Genomic DNA, 17,579 nt, shown 5'->3' on the forward strand with positions numbered 1-17,579 from the left:
AGTAGTCTATGCATGATGTTGATATGTACATAGTAATATATTCTTGGCTACTCACATTTTAAAAGGTAGCTTTATTAAGGTATAGCTAGTAAACAAAAAACATATTTAATGTATATGATATGAGGAATTTGAACATGTGCATATACCCATGATACTACTACTGCAATCAAGGTAATAAACATATCCATCACCTCTAAAAGTTTCCTTGTATCCTTTGTGGTATTTGTGGCTACTCAAATTTGATTGATAATTACAATGACAGACTTTTTTCTTATCCTCCCTTATTTTTTTAAAAAATATATTTTATTGATTTTCCACAGGGAGGAAGGGAGAGGGATAGAGAGTTAGAAACATTGATGAGAGAGAAACATCGATCAGCTGCCTCCTGCACACTCCCTACTGGGTATGTGCCCGCAACCAAGGTACATGCCCTTGACCGGAATCGAACCTGGGACCCTTGAATCCACAGGCCGACACTATCCACTGAGCCAAACTGGTCAAGGCCCTCCCTTATTTTAAGGTTGGTTGAAACAAGGCTTAGAACATTTTACAGTATTTTCATATGCACAAAAAATGATAAGCCCAGTCACAAAAAGCATGCTATATTCTGATTTATCACTATAGTAACTAATATTCATATTTTCACTACTCTAAAGTAAAAAAAATTCCACTGAAGAAATACAGTATGATTTGCATCATTCTTTTTATAAATATTGTTCTTGATTTCACCTGTTCTGAAGAATGCATTTTTCACTCCTCAAAAATAGAACAAAATATTCAGAATCTACTACATGCTAAGCTAAGCATTATGCCAGTTCCAGAAGAAGATAAAACAATGAATATAACAGTTTGGGTCCTTATGGAGTACAGAGAAATACTGAAAAATAAGGTTAAAAAGATAGGATGAAGCTACCCCATGAAGGCCCAAAATTTCACAGTAAGAAGTTCGTACTTTATAATAAAGAAAATTTACATTTGTTTGATCACGTTTTATTTTTTATTTTTATTTTTTTATATATTTTATTGATTTTTTACAGAGAGGAAGGGAGAGAAATAGAGAGTTAGAAACATCGATGAGAGAGAAACATCGATCAGCTGCCTCCTGCACATCTCCCACTGGGGATGTGCCCGCAACCAAGGTACATGCCCTTGACCGGAATTGAACCTGGGACCTTTCAGTCCGCAGGCCAACGCTCTATCCACTGAGCCAAACCGGTTTCGGCTTGACCACGTTTTAAAATGAGTAACACTATAACTTGTTTCAAATTTGTATTTTATAGGAACTTATAAAATTACTTTTCTTATAATAATTTAGGTATTAGGCATGTATAAAGCATAATCGCATGACAGATTAAGTCTAACACAATAAACATGTAGTCTAAATAACCAGTTTACTTACTGCAGCCATACTGAAAATCAAAGTATACCATTTTTACTTTTTATTCATCTTATGCTCTTGTAATTTTATTTTCAGTTAACAATTCTATATAATAAAAGCCTAATATTTTTGAGGAGTGAAAAATGCCTTCCTCAGAAGAGGTGAAATCAGGAACAATATTTATAAAAAGAATGATGCAAATCATACTGTATTTCTTCACTGGAATTTTTTTACTTTAGAATTATCAAGGGAATTACTTAGAAAATTATATAATTTCCTAACCACTATGCTATACACCTGAAACTAAGAAAATCTACAGAGTAATAAATTCATCTTTCCTATAATGTTATAAAACATCTTCACATAAATTCTTCAATTTGCATATAATTTTTGGCAATCATATTACCTGTATAGTATGAAGAGAAATTGTAATCTTTAGAATATTTAAAATTTTACTTATACCACATACCAAAACATGGTTATGCTCACTGTTCTTATATATTACTAGTAGCCCAGTGCACCAAATTCGTGCACATTAAAAGGGAATTAATTGCCCTAACTGGTTTGGCTCAGTGGATAGAGCATCAGCCTGCGGACTCAAGAGTCCCAGGTTCAATTCTGGTCAAGGGCATGTACCTTGGTTGAGGGCACATCCCAGTGGGGAGTGTGCAGGAGGCAGCTGATCGATGTTTCTCTCTCATTGATGTTTCTAACTCTCTATCCCTCTCCCTTCCTCTCTGTAAAAAATCAATGAAATATATTTTTTTAAAAAGGGAATTAATTAGCAGAGATATTTTAATATTACTATTTGCCCTTTCTCTATAATAGAAGTGTGAGAGATGAAATTAGTAAAATGTATATGAAAATAATATATAAATTTATTAATGAATAAACAGTAACAAAAGGATATAAAAATAACAAAAACATGATATAAAAACAACATTGATGCAAACAATGACTCATAAAGTGATTAAACTTATTCTAATATCTCCCTGTACACCACATTAAGAGTGAAAACACTTTCAGAGTGCTTGACTAATTTCCCTTGTGATGAAGTACTTAGAACTTTAACTGTAACATCACATGCTCTTCAAACTCGAGAGAAAACAACATATAACTGACCATGTGTGAAAACGGGTTCAGATAGGAATATGCCTACTTTGTCTAGAGTTTGTCCTTGTGATTTATCAATAGTCATCACAAATGCTGGCATCCCGGGAAAGCGTCGTCGAATCAATTTAAAAGGGAGGCCAGTGTCAGATGGGAACAAATTAATTCTTGGAATCAGAACAACCTCTCCCTCTGCAGATCCTGTTAATACTTCAGCTTCGATAATGTTAGGTCGTAATCTTTTGATAATAAATCTGGTACCATTACAAAGACCCCATTTACTATTGAGATTTCTCAATAGCATGGTGATTGCACCCACTTTCAATTTTAATTTATGACATGGCATTCACGAAGGAGTAATACTATTAAGAAATTCGATGGGAAAATTTTCCTTTTCAGCATCATCTGTGGAATCAATGGAATCATCACTCAAATATGTGTGAAAATCTCCATTGAGTATATGCAAATTTTCTTCATTTAATTTTTGAACATGATCATTTTTTGGACAAAGAATTGCACGTTTAGATATATTTTTAATATTATTTATAGCAGTGGTTCTCAACCTTGGCTGCACATTAGAATCACCTGGGAATCTTTTTAAAATCCTGATTCCTGGGCCCCATCCTCCGGAAATTGTTCTTTGTTATGGGGTGGGGCCACAACATTAGTAACAAAGAAACAGAATTAAAACTTTATTGTGGGGAGCTGCTACAGTGTTTTGGACAGGTTCAAGCCTTGGACTGATGAGAGGGCACAGTCCTCTCTTTGACATGTGCAAGTCCCAGCTTGGAGGGCAGGTCCCTCCCGGCACAATTACAGCCAACAGCTGTAGTTGTAAGCTTGAACCTATGGTCCAAACACGTGGCCCTATGTGCCTGGGTGATGTAGGCTTGAGTAGGATTGAAACCCAGGAGAATGTTGTAAACATCTTGGTCATGCCCTTACTTTGCCTTGTAGCATCTGCTATAAAATAAAGGCATGGCTGTGGGCATGGTCGCTGTCTCTCAGAGAAGCAGCGTCCCACCGAGACCCGGCTTTCATTCTCTTGTTCTGTCTTTTCTAAGCCTTTCATCCGCCCCCCCTCAGGTTTACCCCTTGCCATGCTGGTGCGGCACACTTTAGAAAGATATGCCTCCATACTCCCAGGACAGGTTCCTGCCTCAAACCCCACCCTTACAGGAAACAGCTCCGGGAAACAGCTCGGGATGGGCGCAGCTGTTGCCAAGACAACCCCTGCAGGACTGACTTCCTTCCGCTTGGTCATGGCGGTTTTGGTAGTGATGAGCACCACCCATGGTTTTTATATAAGTAGATACTACTGAAATTTTATCAAGTGAAACAAAATTTATGTAGTACAGTTATAAATTAATTGCTATACATATGCTACATCCTAAACAGAAGACTAATAAAAGTTATAAAGAAAACTTAGAAATTAGTCAGCATTTGTTATTTTAAAAAACAGTGAGTAAAATAAAAGTGTCCTTTCAAAGAAAATGCAACATACAATACCTGCGAGTCCTTGGTGGTTTTGGAGGGGGAGAATCTTGTTTGTCAGAATCTATGGAGCTGACCATATTTTCAGTGTTAATTTCATTCTGCCAAGAGAGGAAAATGCTTCATTAAAGTTAGGAAAAAAATAAGTTTCTTTCCTTATATGTCAAATAAATTGTTTTCTGGGCTTTTGAAATTTTCAAATATTACCAGTTTTTCCAAGTAACAAAATGGGCCTTAAATATTCCATATTATAGCCTGAGGGGCTATCAAACCCGGTCCATCTCCAGTTACTGAAAAGTCAATTGTGTACGGCAGTATTTCAACATACTTCAAGTGCTACTATAAAAAAGAAAACAGATTTTCCCAGGTTTCAGCACCAAAAAAACACCCACCCCAAAACCCAAAACCAAAAATAACAGATTTCCTATGGAAATAAAGATCAAAGATATCTTTTTTTAACACATCACTACACTAGAAACTTAACATGCAGCGGGAAAAAGCCAACAACAAAATAAGGCTTATACCCTTCACCCTCCCAACCTATTGTGGACCTCTATTGCTACCTAGTACATTTATTAAACAGGTCCCAGAACTCATTTTAATCATTCCTTGTCCTACTCTCCCTCTGTCACTACATTAGTGTCCATTACTGTAGAGAGCCCTATATCACTGCAGATCAATGTTTATCTCTCTCCCTAAAATCAGTAAACATATCATTACGTGAAGATTAAGTAAGTCATGGGATGTAATGTACACATAACTACAATTAACGATCTGTATTGTATATCTGAAAGTCCCTAAGAGAGTAAAGTTTAAAAGTCCTTATCACAAGAAAACTTTTTTTGACTATGTGTGGTAATGGATGTTAACTAGACTTATTTTTGTGATCATTTCACAATATATACAAATATCAATCATTATGCTGTATACCTGAAACTAATAGTCTTATATGTAAATTATAGCACAATAAAAAATAATTTGAAAAAAATTTTCTATATGATTATAAATGTTAATGCCAAGTTGGGGGCAAGGGGAGGTGCAAAAGGGTATGGGGAGGTAAATGGTGGTGGAAACTTGATCTGGGGTGGTAAACACAGAATACAGAGTACAGATCATGTGTTGTGGAATTGTGGATTTGAAACTTGTAAAATTTTATTGACCAGTGTCACCCCAATAAATTCAATGAAAAGGAAAAAGTAATGGTTAGAGTATTTTTCATTTCTATATACTAAGGACATGAGAGTTTAAAGCATCTGTGTTTCTGTAGTATAAAAACCTTAAACTTTGAAATTAATATTGCATTTATGGGGGAAAAATTGGTATATTTTTCAATTAAAGTTTAAAGAAAAATGCACACCTATTTATCTTTTTGAAATATTAAATGAATCCCAAATTAGGTAAGATTATATGCAATAATATGTTAGCATTCTATTCTATAATATAAACTATTTGGCTACATTTAGCACAGGTTATAACAGGCTTTAGTTAAACTAAAGGGAAAAAATGATGACAACGTATGAGGCCTAGTTGTACAATCATTCCTCTGTTAATGAAAGAAGTAAGAATGAGGTCACATAAATGAATTTTTACAAATCTGAAATTTTCACTTGGCTTATAAAGGAAGAATACAGTTCTTACAACTCATGGATTAATGTTAGATCATACTAACACACTGAGATCAGCATTTGATAACCAATCTCTCATTTAGAAAACCAAGAAATTTCAAACAAATAGTCTGGGAAATTGCCAAAACCATGGAAAGAGGAAAACCGAAGATTACAAATTTTGCAACTCATTTCCTCATTTTACTTCAATTATTGGAGCTAAGCTGGTTTATCATGTGATAGTTGTCTTAGGGTTAAATGATTAAAAATAGCCCCCATATCTTTAAGGACAAGGTGATTATATAGGGAGGAAAGAAGAGAGCTAGTTTGGAAAACAGGCAGAAAGGAGAAAAATATAATATATATTTTTATCAGGTCAAAAGTTTGGATATCTGCCGGGTATGTGCTCGGTGGCTGAGTATATACCTATGAACCAGCAGGGCACGGGTTCAATTCCTGGTCAGGGCACATGCCCAGGTTTAGGGCTCGATCCCTAGTAGGGGGCATGTAGGAGGCAGCCGATCAATGATTTCTCTCATCCTTGATATTTCTCTCTCTCTCTCACCCTCTCCCTTCCTCTCTGAAATAACTAAAATACATATGAAAAACAAGCAAGTTTCAATATCCAATAAACTCTTTTTTACTAAAATTTACCTTTATCGTTTTCATTTTTTAATTTTCACCTCAGAGGGATATGTTGATGTTTTTTAAAATTGATTTTTAGCCCTAGCCCGTTTGGCTCAGTGGATAGAGTGTTGGCCTGCGGACTGAAGGGTCCCAGGTTCGATTCCGGTCAAGGGCATGTACCTTGGTTGCGGGCCCATCCCCAGTGGGAAGTGTGCAGGAGGCAGTTGATCGATGTTTCTCTCTCATCAATGTTTCTGACTCTCTGTCCCTCTCCCTTCCTCTCTGTAAAAAAATCAATATCATATATTTTTTAAAAATTGATTTTTAGAGAGAAGAAGAGGGAGGAATGAAGGGAAGAGAGGAAGAGAAAGAAACATCAATGTGAGACACATAGATTAGTTGCTTCATATATGCACCCAGACCCAAGATCAAACCCACAGCCTACGTATGTGCCCTAAGTGGGAATCAAACCTGCAACATTTCGGTGTATGGGACAATACTCCAGGTAACTGAGCCATCCAGTCAGGGCTAAATATTTTTTCTTACTTTTAGGTCAGGGCTAAAATTTAACTTTAAATGATAGTTGACACATATTGGTTTCAAGTATACAACATAGTATTAGATATTTATATACCTTACAAAGTGATCACAATATTTCTAGTAACCATCTGGCATCATACAGGTATTACAATATTACTGACTATATTCCCTATGCTGTAAATTTCATCCTAGTGACTTATATCTATAACTGACAGTCTGTATTTCTTTTTATATATATACTAGAAGCCCAGTGCACAAAAATTTGTTCACTGGCGTGGGGGGAGGGGGGGGAGGGAGGGTGGTCTCTCAGCCCAACCTGTGCCCTCTCACAGTCTGGGACCCCTTGGGAGATATCCACCTGCTGGCTTCGGCCTGTTCCCCTGGTGGCAGATGGCACGCCCGATCCCGTGGTGCCTGCCCTGTCTCCCCTGGTTGCACACCGCAGACCAGGAACCCGCGCTCGGGTGGGCAGTGGTTGGGGATCGCGCTGCCGCCCCCCGCCCCCCCCCCCCCCGGGTCGCACACAGCAGGCCCAGATCCTGCTGTCGCCCGCCCCCTGCCCCAGGCCGCACATGGCAGGCCCAGATCCCAAGCTGGGGCGGCAACGGCGGCTGGGGATTGTGTTGCCGCCCGCACAGGGTGGCACAACGGGATATGCCTGCAGTATGCAAACTGAAACGGCCATTTTGTTGGGTTAATTTTCATACTCTTCTGATTGGCTGAGGAGCGGAGCGAAGGTATGGTCAATTAGCACCTTTGTCTTTTATTAGTGTAGATTTTTTTTTATTCATTTCAGAGAGTAAGGGAGAGGAAGAGATAGAAACATCGACGATGAGAATCATTGATTGGCTGCCTCCTGCAAGCCCCCTACTGGGGACCAAACCCACAACCCGGGTATGTGCCCTTGATGGGAATCAAACCTGGGACGCTTCAGTCCACAGGCCAATGCTCTATCCATTGAGTCAAACTGGCTACAGCTACAGTCTGTATTTCTTTTTTTATATATATATTTTATTGATTTTGTACAGAGAGGAAGGGAGAGGGACAGAGAGTCAGAAACATTGATGAGAAACACCTATAAGCTGCCTCCTGCACACCTTCTACTGGGGATGTGCCTGCAACCAAGGTACATGCCCTTGACTGGAATTGAACCTAGGACCTTTCAGTCCGCAGGCTGATGCTCTATCCACTGAGCCAAACCAGTTAGGGCCAGTCTGTATTTCTTAATCCCTTCACCTTTTCCACTGACCGCCCAATCCCCCTCTGCCATATTAATCTTGCCTTCTCTCCAGTATGATCTTTTAAGGCTAAAATAACATTGAATTAAGTCATGCCAAAAAGGGACTCAATTGTGGCCCTATAATTCTACTTTTAAAAAAACCATGTACATTCCTATGTAATAAAGAGCTAATATGCAAATGGTAATCACGCCCTCAAGCCCTTGCACTGGGGGACCTGAGGCCATGCCCCCTGCCAGGGGACCTGATGCCATACCCCCGCCTGGTGGGGCTTGACGGGGGACCTGAGGTAGCGCCCCCCTGCCCGGTGGGGCTTGACGGAGGACCTGAGGCTGCGCCCCCCCCCCCACCCTGCGGGGGCTTGATGGGGGTGATTTTACTAATTTTCTTTCATCTCTGACACTTCTATTATAAAGGGCAAATAGCAATATTAAAATATTTCCTCTAAATCCCTTTTAATGTGCATGAATTTTGTGCACCGGGCCACTAGTATAACATTATCATGACCAAAAACAAAATAAAATTCATGTAGAACCAACTTACAATTAGGTGGGGGTGGCAGCAAGAAGAGAGAACCGTGAAGGAAAAGGGGGCTGGTTACCTGGCAGGCCTAACAACTCAGTAACTGAAGGTAATAGCACAGGATGGGTTTTTTTTGTTTTTTAATATATTTTATTGATTTTTTACAGAGAGAAAGGGAGAGAGATAGAGAGTTAGAAACATCGATGGCAGAGAAACATCGATCAGCCACCTCCTGCACATTTCCCACTGGGGATGTGCCCGCAACCAAGGTACATGCCCTTGACCGGAATCGAACCTGGGACCTTTCAGTCTGCAGGCCTATGCTCTATCCACTGAGCCAAACCGGCCACGGCTACAGGATGTTTTGATCATAAAAATTTCTAACTCAATAGGTTATAATGGGAAGTCAGGTCCTCGGTCTATGTGATAGATTAATCTTTACCTTGAGGAGGTCCTATATATTGTTTTTGTGTATCTAAGGTAATATACTTAAAATGTCACAATATCTTCTCCCGGCCTCGAAAGATAAACACTGGTACTGGGGCAAGACACCCGTACCATTCCTCATTGTTATTTCTTATCTGCATATCTTTGTAAACTATGTATATTAAATGATAAAACTATCTTGCACCCACCAATGTAAAAGAAATCTGTACCTTTCCATTTTGCTTTTTATCCAATTTTAGGGATTTCCTGCTTTACTTTCTCCTGCCTCCTCCTACCACCAATGGATTTACTGTCAACTTCTTCTTTTTTTTTTTTTTTTAAATATATTTTATTGATTTTTTACAGAGAGGAAGGGAGAGAGATAGAGAGTTAGAAACATTGATGAGAGAGAAACATCGATCAGCTGCCTCCTGCACACCCCCCACTGGGGATGTGCCCGCAACCCAGGTACATGCCCTTGCCCGGAATCGAACCTGGGACCTTTCAGTCCACAGGCCGACGCTCTATCCACTGAGCCAAACCGGTTTTGGCTACTGTCAACTTCTTTACATCTGCTTTGATTCTACTGTATAAAATAAACTCCAAAATGGTCATTTTCCAGAGTATTTTCTCAATGCATTGAAATTTTGCTTCCAAGTCTGGCCCTCAGCCTTGGCTCAAATAACCTCTTTAAGCCTTTCTTTAGGTTTGGAACTCTTTTGTTTATGCAACAACGCAGCTAATTTTTTAAAAAGTAATTTACACTTGAAACAAAAAAATACGAATTTTGACATAAGAACTACTTTCCCAATGTATTGTTTAGAATATTATGTAACTTGTATTGGAGTTATTAAATATGCATCATAGTTGAGTGTTTCAAACAGGAAGGAAAGGAGTTAAAATCAAGGTTAAATAAAAATAATAACTATTCTCATGTTAGGTAAGACACAAGATGACAATTAAAATGCTAAATATTACATCTTGGTAAAAGGATTTCTAAAATTAATAGGCCAACAATACCTACCACTCCATCAGCAATTTTTTGGACTCCATGAATCTCATACAGTTGTAGCTGTTTTTCAAACAATTGGGCAATAGCTCTATGAACAAGCTCATACTGCTCCTATTAGAGAGATGAAATGATAAACAAAAGAAAAACATTAAAAAACCCCAAAAGGCAAATCTAAAAATATAATTTATAAAGTGAATTAAAAAAACTATACCTTAGTTTGTACTGCAGAATGCCTCTGTGTTCTCATTTCTTGTATTAAATTAAATACATTAAACTCCTCTGGTATTTTCTAAAACAAAGAATGTAATACATAAACTCTAAATAACGCTTCAGAAAAACACTAGAATAGTCTTCAATTTTTCATATAGACCTTATACACATGCTGGCTAACTGAAAACATCCTGAATACCACATACCTTGTATCAGAAACTGCTTGGCATTGTAAACTTAAGCTCACCTTGACTCTCAACAGTCAAGCTAGTGAGCCAGATACATGAACAAAAAAAAGAAAAAGTCCGGCCAAGCCATGACCTCAGTGCAATGGGAATAAAAATGCTGTGACTAACTCTGATTGGTGTATGGAATGAAAAGTGAAGGAAATATAATCTATCTGGAGAGTTGAGAAGCTTGATGTGGATAAAGCCTAAGACTGAAAGAAGGAGAGGTATTCAAGAGAGGAGAGAAGATAGGCTACTTGGTTGAGATCATACTATCCTATATAATAAAAGCCCAGCCACCGAATGGCTGAACGACCAAAATGAACGATTGACCAGTTGCTATGATGTGCACTGACCACCAGGGGGCAGACGCCCAATGCAGGAGCTGCTCCCTGGTGGTCAGTGCACTCGCATAGTGGGAGCGCTACCTGCGGACAGGGATGAGCAGCACTCCCACAGCGGGCCGATCCCTGCAGGCCATGCCCTCCAACCAGTGCATGAATCCATGCACTGGGCCTCTAATATAAACGTAATAGTTTAAACTCATTCCACAGCCCAATGTTTCCTGGGCTAGCTATATAAGGACCGGCTAAGAGAGCTAGGAAAAATCAGATCTCTCAACTACATCCCTGGAGACTGTTTATCCTAGACAATTCTTTTGTACATTTGTATTTAGAACTACTGAAGTATGCAACCCTGGCATGAAAAACTTTATATTCAAGCAACTTTTGTAGAAAAGAAGATGGCATTCTGAAAAGTAGAGAAACTTGGTAGAGGTGTAGCAATATTTTAAAAAAGATAGAAAGGTAGAAACAGATTGCAGGCACATTTCTGAGGCAAAACTATTAGAAATTGGGAATCAATAAGAATATTTTGGAGTGATAAAGAAGACAGAAGAGTTAAGAACAATTCCCATTATTTACTGCCTGGGAGTCTTTGCATATATAAAAATATTTCTTTTTAATTTGTAAAAACTTATTTATGATGAGAGAGAGATAGATTTGTTGTTCCACTTATTTACGCATTCATTGGTTGAATGATGCATGTGCCCTGACCGGATATCAAATCTGAAACCTTGGCATATCAGGTAGACTCTAACCAACTGAGCCACCTGGCCAGGGCCCATCAAAAGATTTTTACATCAAGTCCTAACCTATGGCCCAAGACTATATTTATGTTAAGTCAAACTGAATCAAATGGGGACTATGTTAAAAAGTACAACTTTTGAAATGATCAGGAGTTTATTTTGTTTGCTGCTATTCATCTAAATGCCTCTTCCAATCCCAATTTTAATTTCTGACTTTTATGTTAAAAGTGTGATAGAATCCTATCTAAATTGTATTCACTTACAATTTTTCAATTGAGCATTAGATTAGTTTTGAGGAATACAAAAATAAAACTTAATCCCAGAGGGTTTTATCAGAAACTGTCTAAAATTTAAATATACCCTAGCAAAAATGAAAACTGACAAAAAGATAAGGGACAGAAAAAGAAAGAATGGAAGGGGAAAAGGAAAGAAATAAAATATTATTAATCCTATTTTAAAAAAAAATTTTTTTTTATTAATTTCAGAGAGAAAGGGAGAGGGATAGAGAGATAGAAATATCAATGATGAGATAGAATCATTGATCGGCTGACTTCTACACCCAACTGCGGATTGAGCCCACAACCTGGGCATGTGCCCTTGCCTGGAATCGAACCCGGGACCCTTCAGTCCATAGGCCAATGCTCTATTCACTGAGCCAAACCAGCCAGGGCTATTAATCCTATTTTATACAAGACATAGATTGACATATTCAGGGAAATCATAAAGCTATGAGGAATTAAAAGCTTTTCCCTAATGCATAGAAACCAAGCATATTATAGAATCAACAAATGAACCGAATCTATGTATAATAAGGAGATTGTGTTTTTCAAATCCATAATGAGAGCTGTGTCTTATTTATCTCTATATCCTCCATATACACAATTTTTTGAAAACAGTAGTGGTAATAATAGCAGCAATAGTAATAAAAACAAACACTAAACTGAGCATTTGCTATGTGCCACACATATAAAGAACTTTAAATGGTTAACTTAATTCTTATGAATTATTAGTATTATGATTTCCATTTTTAGATCAACAAATTGAGGCACAATGAGATTAAGCAATTTGACCAAAATTCCACAGCTGGTCAATGACAGAACCAGAATATTAATCTGGGCAGTTTGGCCAAAGAGGATTCTGTATCTTGAAAAGTCAATGCAGATTTTACATCCCTAATATAGGTATTAATTCACAGAGAACAAATGGGTGACATGTTTACCTTGCGCCCAGTGTATTATCTCAAGTAAAATGCATCATTTATACCTTTTTGCTAACCTGTATTTCATACATACCAAAGCTACTTCTAAAAAAGTAACAAAGCATATGCTGTAATTTACTGCAATTAGTCATTATATTTGAAAATCATAATAGATCAACTGGATATAATGTTACATAAAAATATTCTTACCCCAGCTTTTAATAAATTCCACGTATAATCTATGGCACAAATGGCACCTGTTCTTCCACAGCCTGCACTATGAATACAAAGTTTGAAAACACAATTTAATTTTTGTAATAAAAAACTGTAAAATAAAAAGCATGTTAATATATTTAGAAGCAAAACATTTTTTAAGAAATTTGACAAAATTCTTCTTAGGGTACTTAAGTACTGTATGTGCACCTTAACATTAGTATTTAGATCTTGTTTTTATTAAGTTTAAAGAACTTTCAAGAGTGACTCACAGAATATCTAGGAACCTTTACTGTGGAAGTCTAATTCTACCTCAGAAAACCTTAGTTAACAAAATATCTTGCAGAGATAAATTCATTCCAAAAAATAGTTTGTTAAACACATAATCCAGGAAGTTCTGATAAAGTACATTATAAGCAACTTAGTATGATTTTTAAAAAGCTCTTAATAATGAACAGAAGTAATATTCATTTTAAACTGATACATTTGTCAATTCCACACATTTCTAAAACATTTCTAGAATTTTAGAGTCAAGAATTACAAGGGCTAAGTAATACATATATTTAAAACTTGATGGTTAAATGTGTAAAAAATACAGAGACATAAACAACTAGATAAATGAAACACAACAGAAAGTACAGAAACAGATCTGAGCATATGTAAGTATTTATTACATAATGGATTCGTCAATCAAAGGCGAAAGACTAGACCACTCAATAAATGATACAGGAAAAGTAAGCTAACAATGGAGAGCAAAAAGTGAATTCTTACCTCCGACCTTAATCACAAAAAAATTACAGATGAATTAAAAATATAATGTTAAAAAAATGTCTGTAAAGTGCTAAAAAATACGGGCAAAACTTTAAGTGCTATTGTGTTAGGGGAGGACTTTCTAAGCATATCTCAATAGACATAAATCATAAATGAAGAGAGTCACAACTCTGACTACATAATTTAAAATATATACATGGCAAATCAGGCAGAATAAAAACCATGAAAAACCACGATCAAAAGTTAACACCCTCCAATATATAAAGAATTTGTAGTGTATAATTATTAAGAGATAAATTACTACTACTATAAAATATCTGGCAATGTACACAAGCAAGCAATTCACAAAAGAACATAAAAGACATAAAATGAAAAAGGGAAAGCTTGCTCTATCACAGGCATTAAAACAAAGTATTGAGGCAACTCTGGGGAAATAGGCACTCACACAAACTGGCAGTGGTAGGAATATTTCTAATTAACATTAGCTTTATGGATAACAAATTTAACAATATGTATTAAAAGAATTAAAAATTTTACATCCTTTGACTTAGATATCCCCCTTTCAGATCTATTTCCTGCCCTGGCCAGTATGGCTCAGTTGGTTGAGCATCGGTGCACTGAAAGTTCGCTGGTTCGGTTCCTGGTCACTGGTTGGAATGCATACTGGAGACAACTGATTGATGTTTCTCACATCAATGTTTCTCACTCCCTTCTACCTTCCTCTCTCTCTCAAATCAATAAAAACATATCTTTTATATCTATCCTTATGAAATAATTACAGATGTGCCCAAAGATTTTGCTATTGGATGTTTAAACTGTTTACAATTTCAACTAATTTGTAAAGAACTCAAAGAATTTGCTTTATCTTTTAATTTTACAATTAAGTAGGTCTTTTTTCTTTTTAACCAGTCAACTACTTGATTAAAAGGTCAACCAACCACTCAAGTAACTACAGAAACAATTTTTTTTTAAAATTTTCACCAAGGATACACTTTTATTGATTTTTAGAGAGAAGTGGGAGGTGGGGGAGATATGTGAGAGAAAAACAGTGATCAGTAGCCTCTTGTACAAGCCCTGGGGATCAAAACTACAAGTATGTGCTCTGATTGAGAATTGAACTGGGAGTTTTTTGGTGTATAGGACAATACACTAAACTGAGCCACCGGCCAGGGTCATAATAATATTTTTTAATTAATCAATTGTTAATTGACGGTCACATCTCCATCAACAAGTCACCTTTTCCGGCCTCAAAATAAAAAAGCAGCCCTTCTACTAATGTAGGCTTTACAATCAGATCAGTTAGATAAGAAAATAACTTTAGTATTCCATTTAACTACTGAATTAATTAACCAGTAAATATCCAAGTCACTTAAAGAGATAAACTGATAGCAGTTTTATGAAGTAAGTACTATGGAAGTCTCCTAAAATAAGCTAATGTAAATTAGAGATTAAGGGAAGAAAAATTGCCTCAGGATTCAGATAGCTTTTATGATTTGGGAATCTGTATAATGACCTAATGCAAATTCAAAAATTAGGCTCCAAAATACAATATATCACCCATATTATAAGGCCACCTATATTCCAAAGTATTTAAATATTTGGAAAATTCTTTTGTACCTGCAATGGATACAAATAGGCACATCTTCATGTTCTTGGTATTTCCTCATTAAGCTTATCATATCCAGAATAGAATCAAATGATGAAGGAACATCATGGTCTGGCCAGTTCACATAATGAAACTGATATAGCCTCCGAGATTCCTTCAAGAATAACAAAAATTCAATAATTATGAAAATACATTTGCAAATTTTAAAACATAGAAAAGCTGCATATCTCACTTTACTGCCATTTCAAGATAGTTGTATGGTATTCAGTATCACATTAAAAAAACAAAGTAGGTTGCGGGTTTAATCCCCAGTTGGAGTGTGTACTGGAGGCAACCAATCAATCTCAATCTCAATCTCTCTCTCTCTCTCTCTCTCTCTCTCTCTCTCTCCCCCCCCTCCCTCCCTCCCCCCTTCCCCTCTCTCTAAAAACAAAGCAATAAAAACATTTAAAGAAAAATTTAAAAATTTAGTGATAGTCTACATTTATTGACTATTTACCATCTACCTAGTACTTAATTGCCATATAATGTCATAAGAAAGGTACTGTTAATACTATTCTCATTTTATAGGTAAGAAAATTGAGATAACCTGTTTAAAATTTCATAGCAATAAAATAAAAAAAAATTAAAAATTAAAAAAAAAAATGCTGAAACCGGTTTGGCTCAGTAGATAGAGCGTCGGCCTGAGGACTGAAAGGTCCCAGGTTCGATTCCAGTCAAGGGCATGTACCTGGGTTGCAGGCACATCCCTAGTGGGAGATGTGCAGGAGGCAGCTGATCGATGTTTCTTTCTCATCGATGTTTCTAACTCTCTATCTCTCTCCCTCTCTGTAAAAAATCAATAAAATATATTTAAAAAAAAATTTCATAGCAAGTGACCAATGTGGGATCTGAACTTAACCATTACACTGTATATACTATTTAATTAATCCAGAGCATTAAGTAGATGAACAATATATCATAAGCACTGTGTTAGAATCTACTGCAACTAGAAGACTAATAGAATATTTAAGCCGAAAAAGAAAATTAGAAATGAACCTGTTTAACCCCAAACCCACTTGTCTTCTTTCCGATGAGTCAGTATATATGGGGGAACTCCCAACCCCTGACACTTTCAGAGGATCTGTGAGTTTTAAAGTATTTTCATAGTAGTACTAATGTATTTTCTATTTGCCTTTTCACTCTCATTCTCTCATGTGTGTACAGCACGGTGTTCCCAAGACTACTTGACTTATGATGATGTGATCACTTTGACAGCTAATAGAATATATGCTTGTGTATTCATGCTTTTAAGTTTTCTTCTGTTTAAATTTCCAATATAGTAAATATTGAAAGATATAACCCACATAAACAAAAGATCTTTGAATCTTCAATAATTTTTAAGGATGTAAGAGTTCTGCTATGAAAAAACCTTGAGAATGGTTATTCTAAGTGTTTAACTGAAAGAACACCTGCTCTGAATCCAGATTAAAACTGTATTAAAATTCAATTTCTGCCATTTACTGAGTAACTTTAGGGAAGCTAGTTAACGTGTTAAAGACTCTATTATCTTCATTAATGTGCAATGGAGATAACCACTATTTGAAATGCCTGATACATCACTGAAGTTTAATAAGGTACCTATCATTATCACCATAAAATTAAAAGTAGCAACAAAAGTATAATAAATAACTCAACTAAAGGAACATGATTAGTCAAGTCAGAATGGGGAATAAGAGTACCAGTACCATGTTTTCTTATAAACAGCAAAGTAGGAGTTGTGAGTATGTTTACAGATGCATTAGTTGGGAAAGAATGATGAACTTCACGTCAAGCTAAATTATATAATATGGTTTCAAAATTAAGCTAATAAAAATAGAGAAATTGAGGAAGAAGTTGACAAGCATCCTCTAATGTCCATCAGATTTTTTCTTTGATTTCTCCCTAGACAATTATCATTCCATATGGCTCTGAAACACTGAAGTCAAGGGCCCTTGAGTGAAAACAATATGTATCTAAATGATTACTTGGCTTTGATGGTAGTTTGTCTCTTTCTAAAATACTATAGACTGTAAAAGTGGGTCATAATTACCTAAGCAATGCTATAATATGCTATTGCAATGAATACATTTATAGCAAAGAAACTAACTATTCCAAATACAGTAAATTAAATTTAGGGAGAGCTATTCTAAGTTAGTTAAAATTTATCTTATTTTATTTATTTTACTAGAGGCCCGGTGCATGAAAATTCATGCACTGGAGGGGAGGGGGGTGTCCTTTCACCCGGCCTGCTCCCTCTCACAGTCCGGGAGCCCTCAGGGGCAGGAGGTGACCTGG

At 36.5% G+C, this 17,579-nt stretch overlaps 1 protein-coding gene across 1 annotated transcript in view; it reads right to left on the bottom strand.

Annotated features, from left to right (window-relative positions):
- PTPN12 (protein tyrosine phosphatase non-receptor type 12) overlaps positions 1–17,579 on the bottom strand; it is a 99,512-nt gene that overhangs the window by 13,055 nt on the left and 68,878 nt on the right. Inside the window, exons 8-12 of the mRNA XM_081102538.1 lie at positions 15,275–15,417; positions 12,884–12,950; positions 10,163–10,240; positions 9,964–10,062; positions 3,998–4,083 (exon numbers count right to left, since the gene is read on the bottom strand). Of these exons, the coding sequence (XP_080958664.1) occupies positions 3,998–4,083; positions 9,964–10,062; positions 10,163–10,240; positions 12,884–12,950; positions 15,275–15,417 (473 nt within the window). The remainder of the gene's footprint in view (positions 1–3,997; positions 4,084–9,963; positions 10,063–10,162; positions 10,241–12,883; positions 12,951–15,274; positions 15,418–17,579) is intronic.

This window comes from Myotis nattereri (assembly GCF_964212035.1).
Source record: "Myotis nattereri genome assembly, chromosome: 11".
NCBI lineage: Eukaryota > Metazoa > Chordata > Mammalia > Chiroptera > Vespertilionidae > Myotis > Myotis nattereri.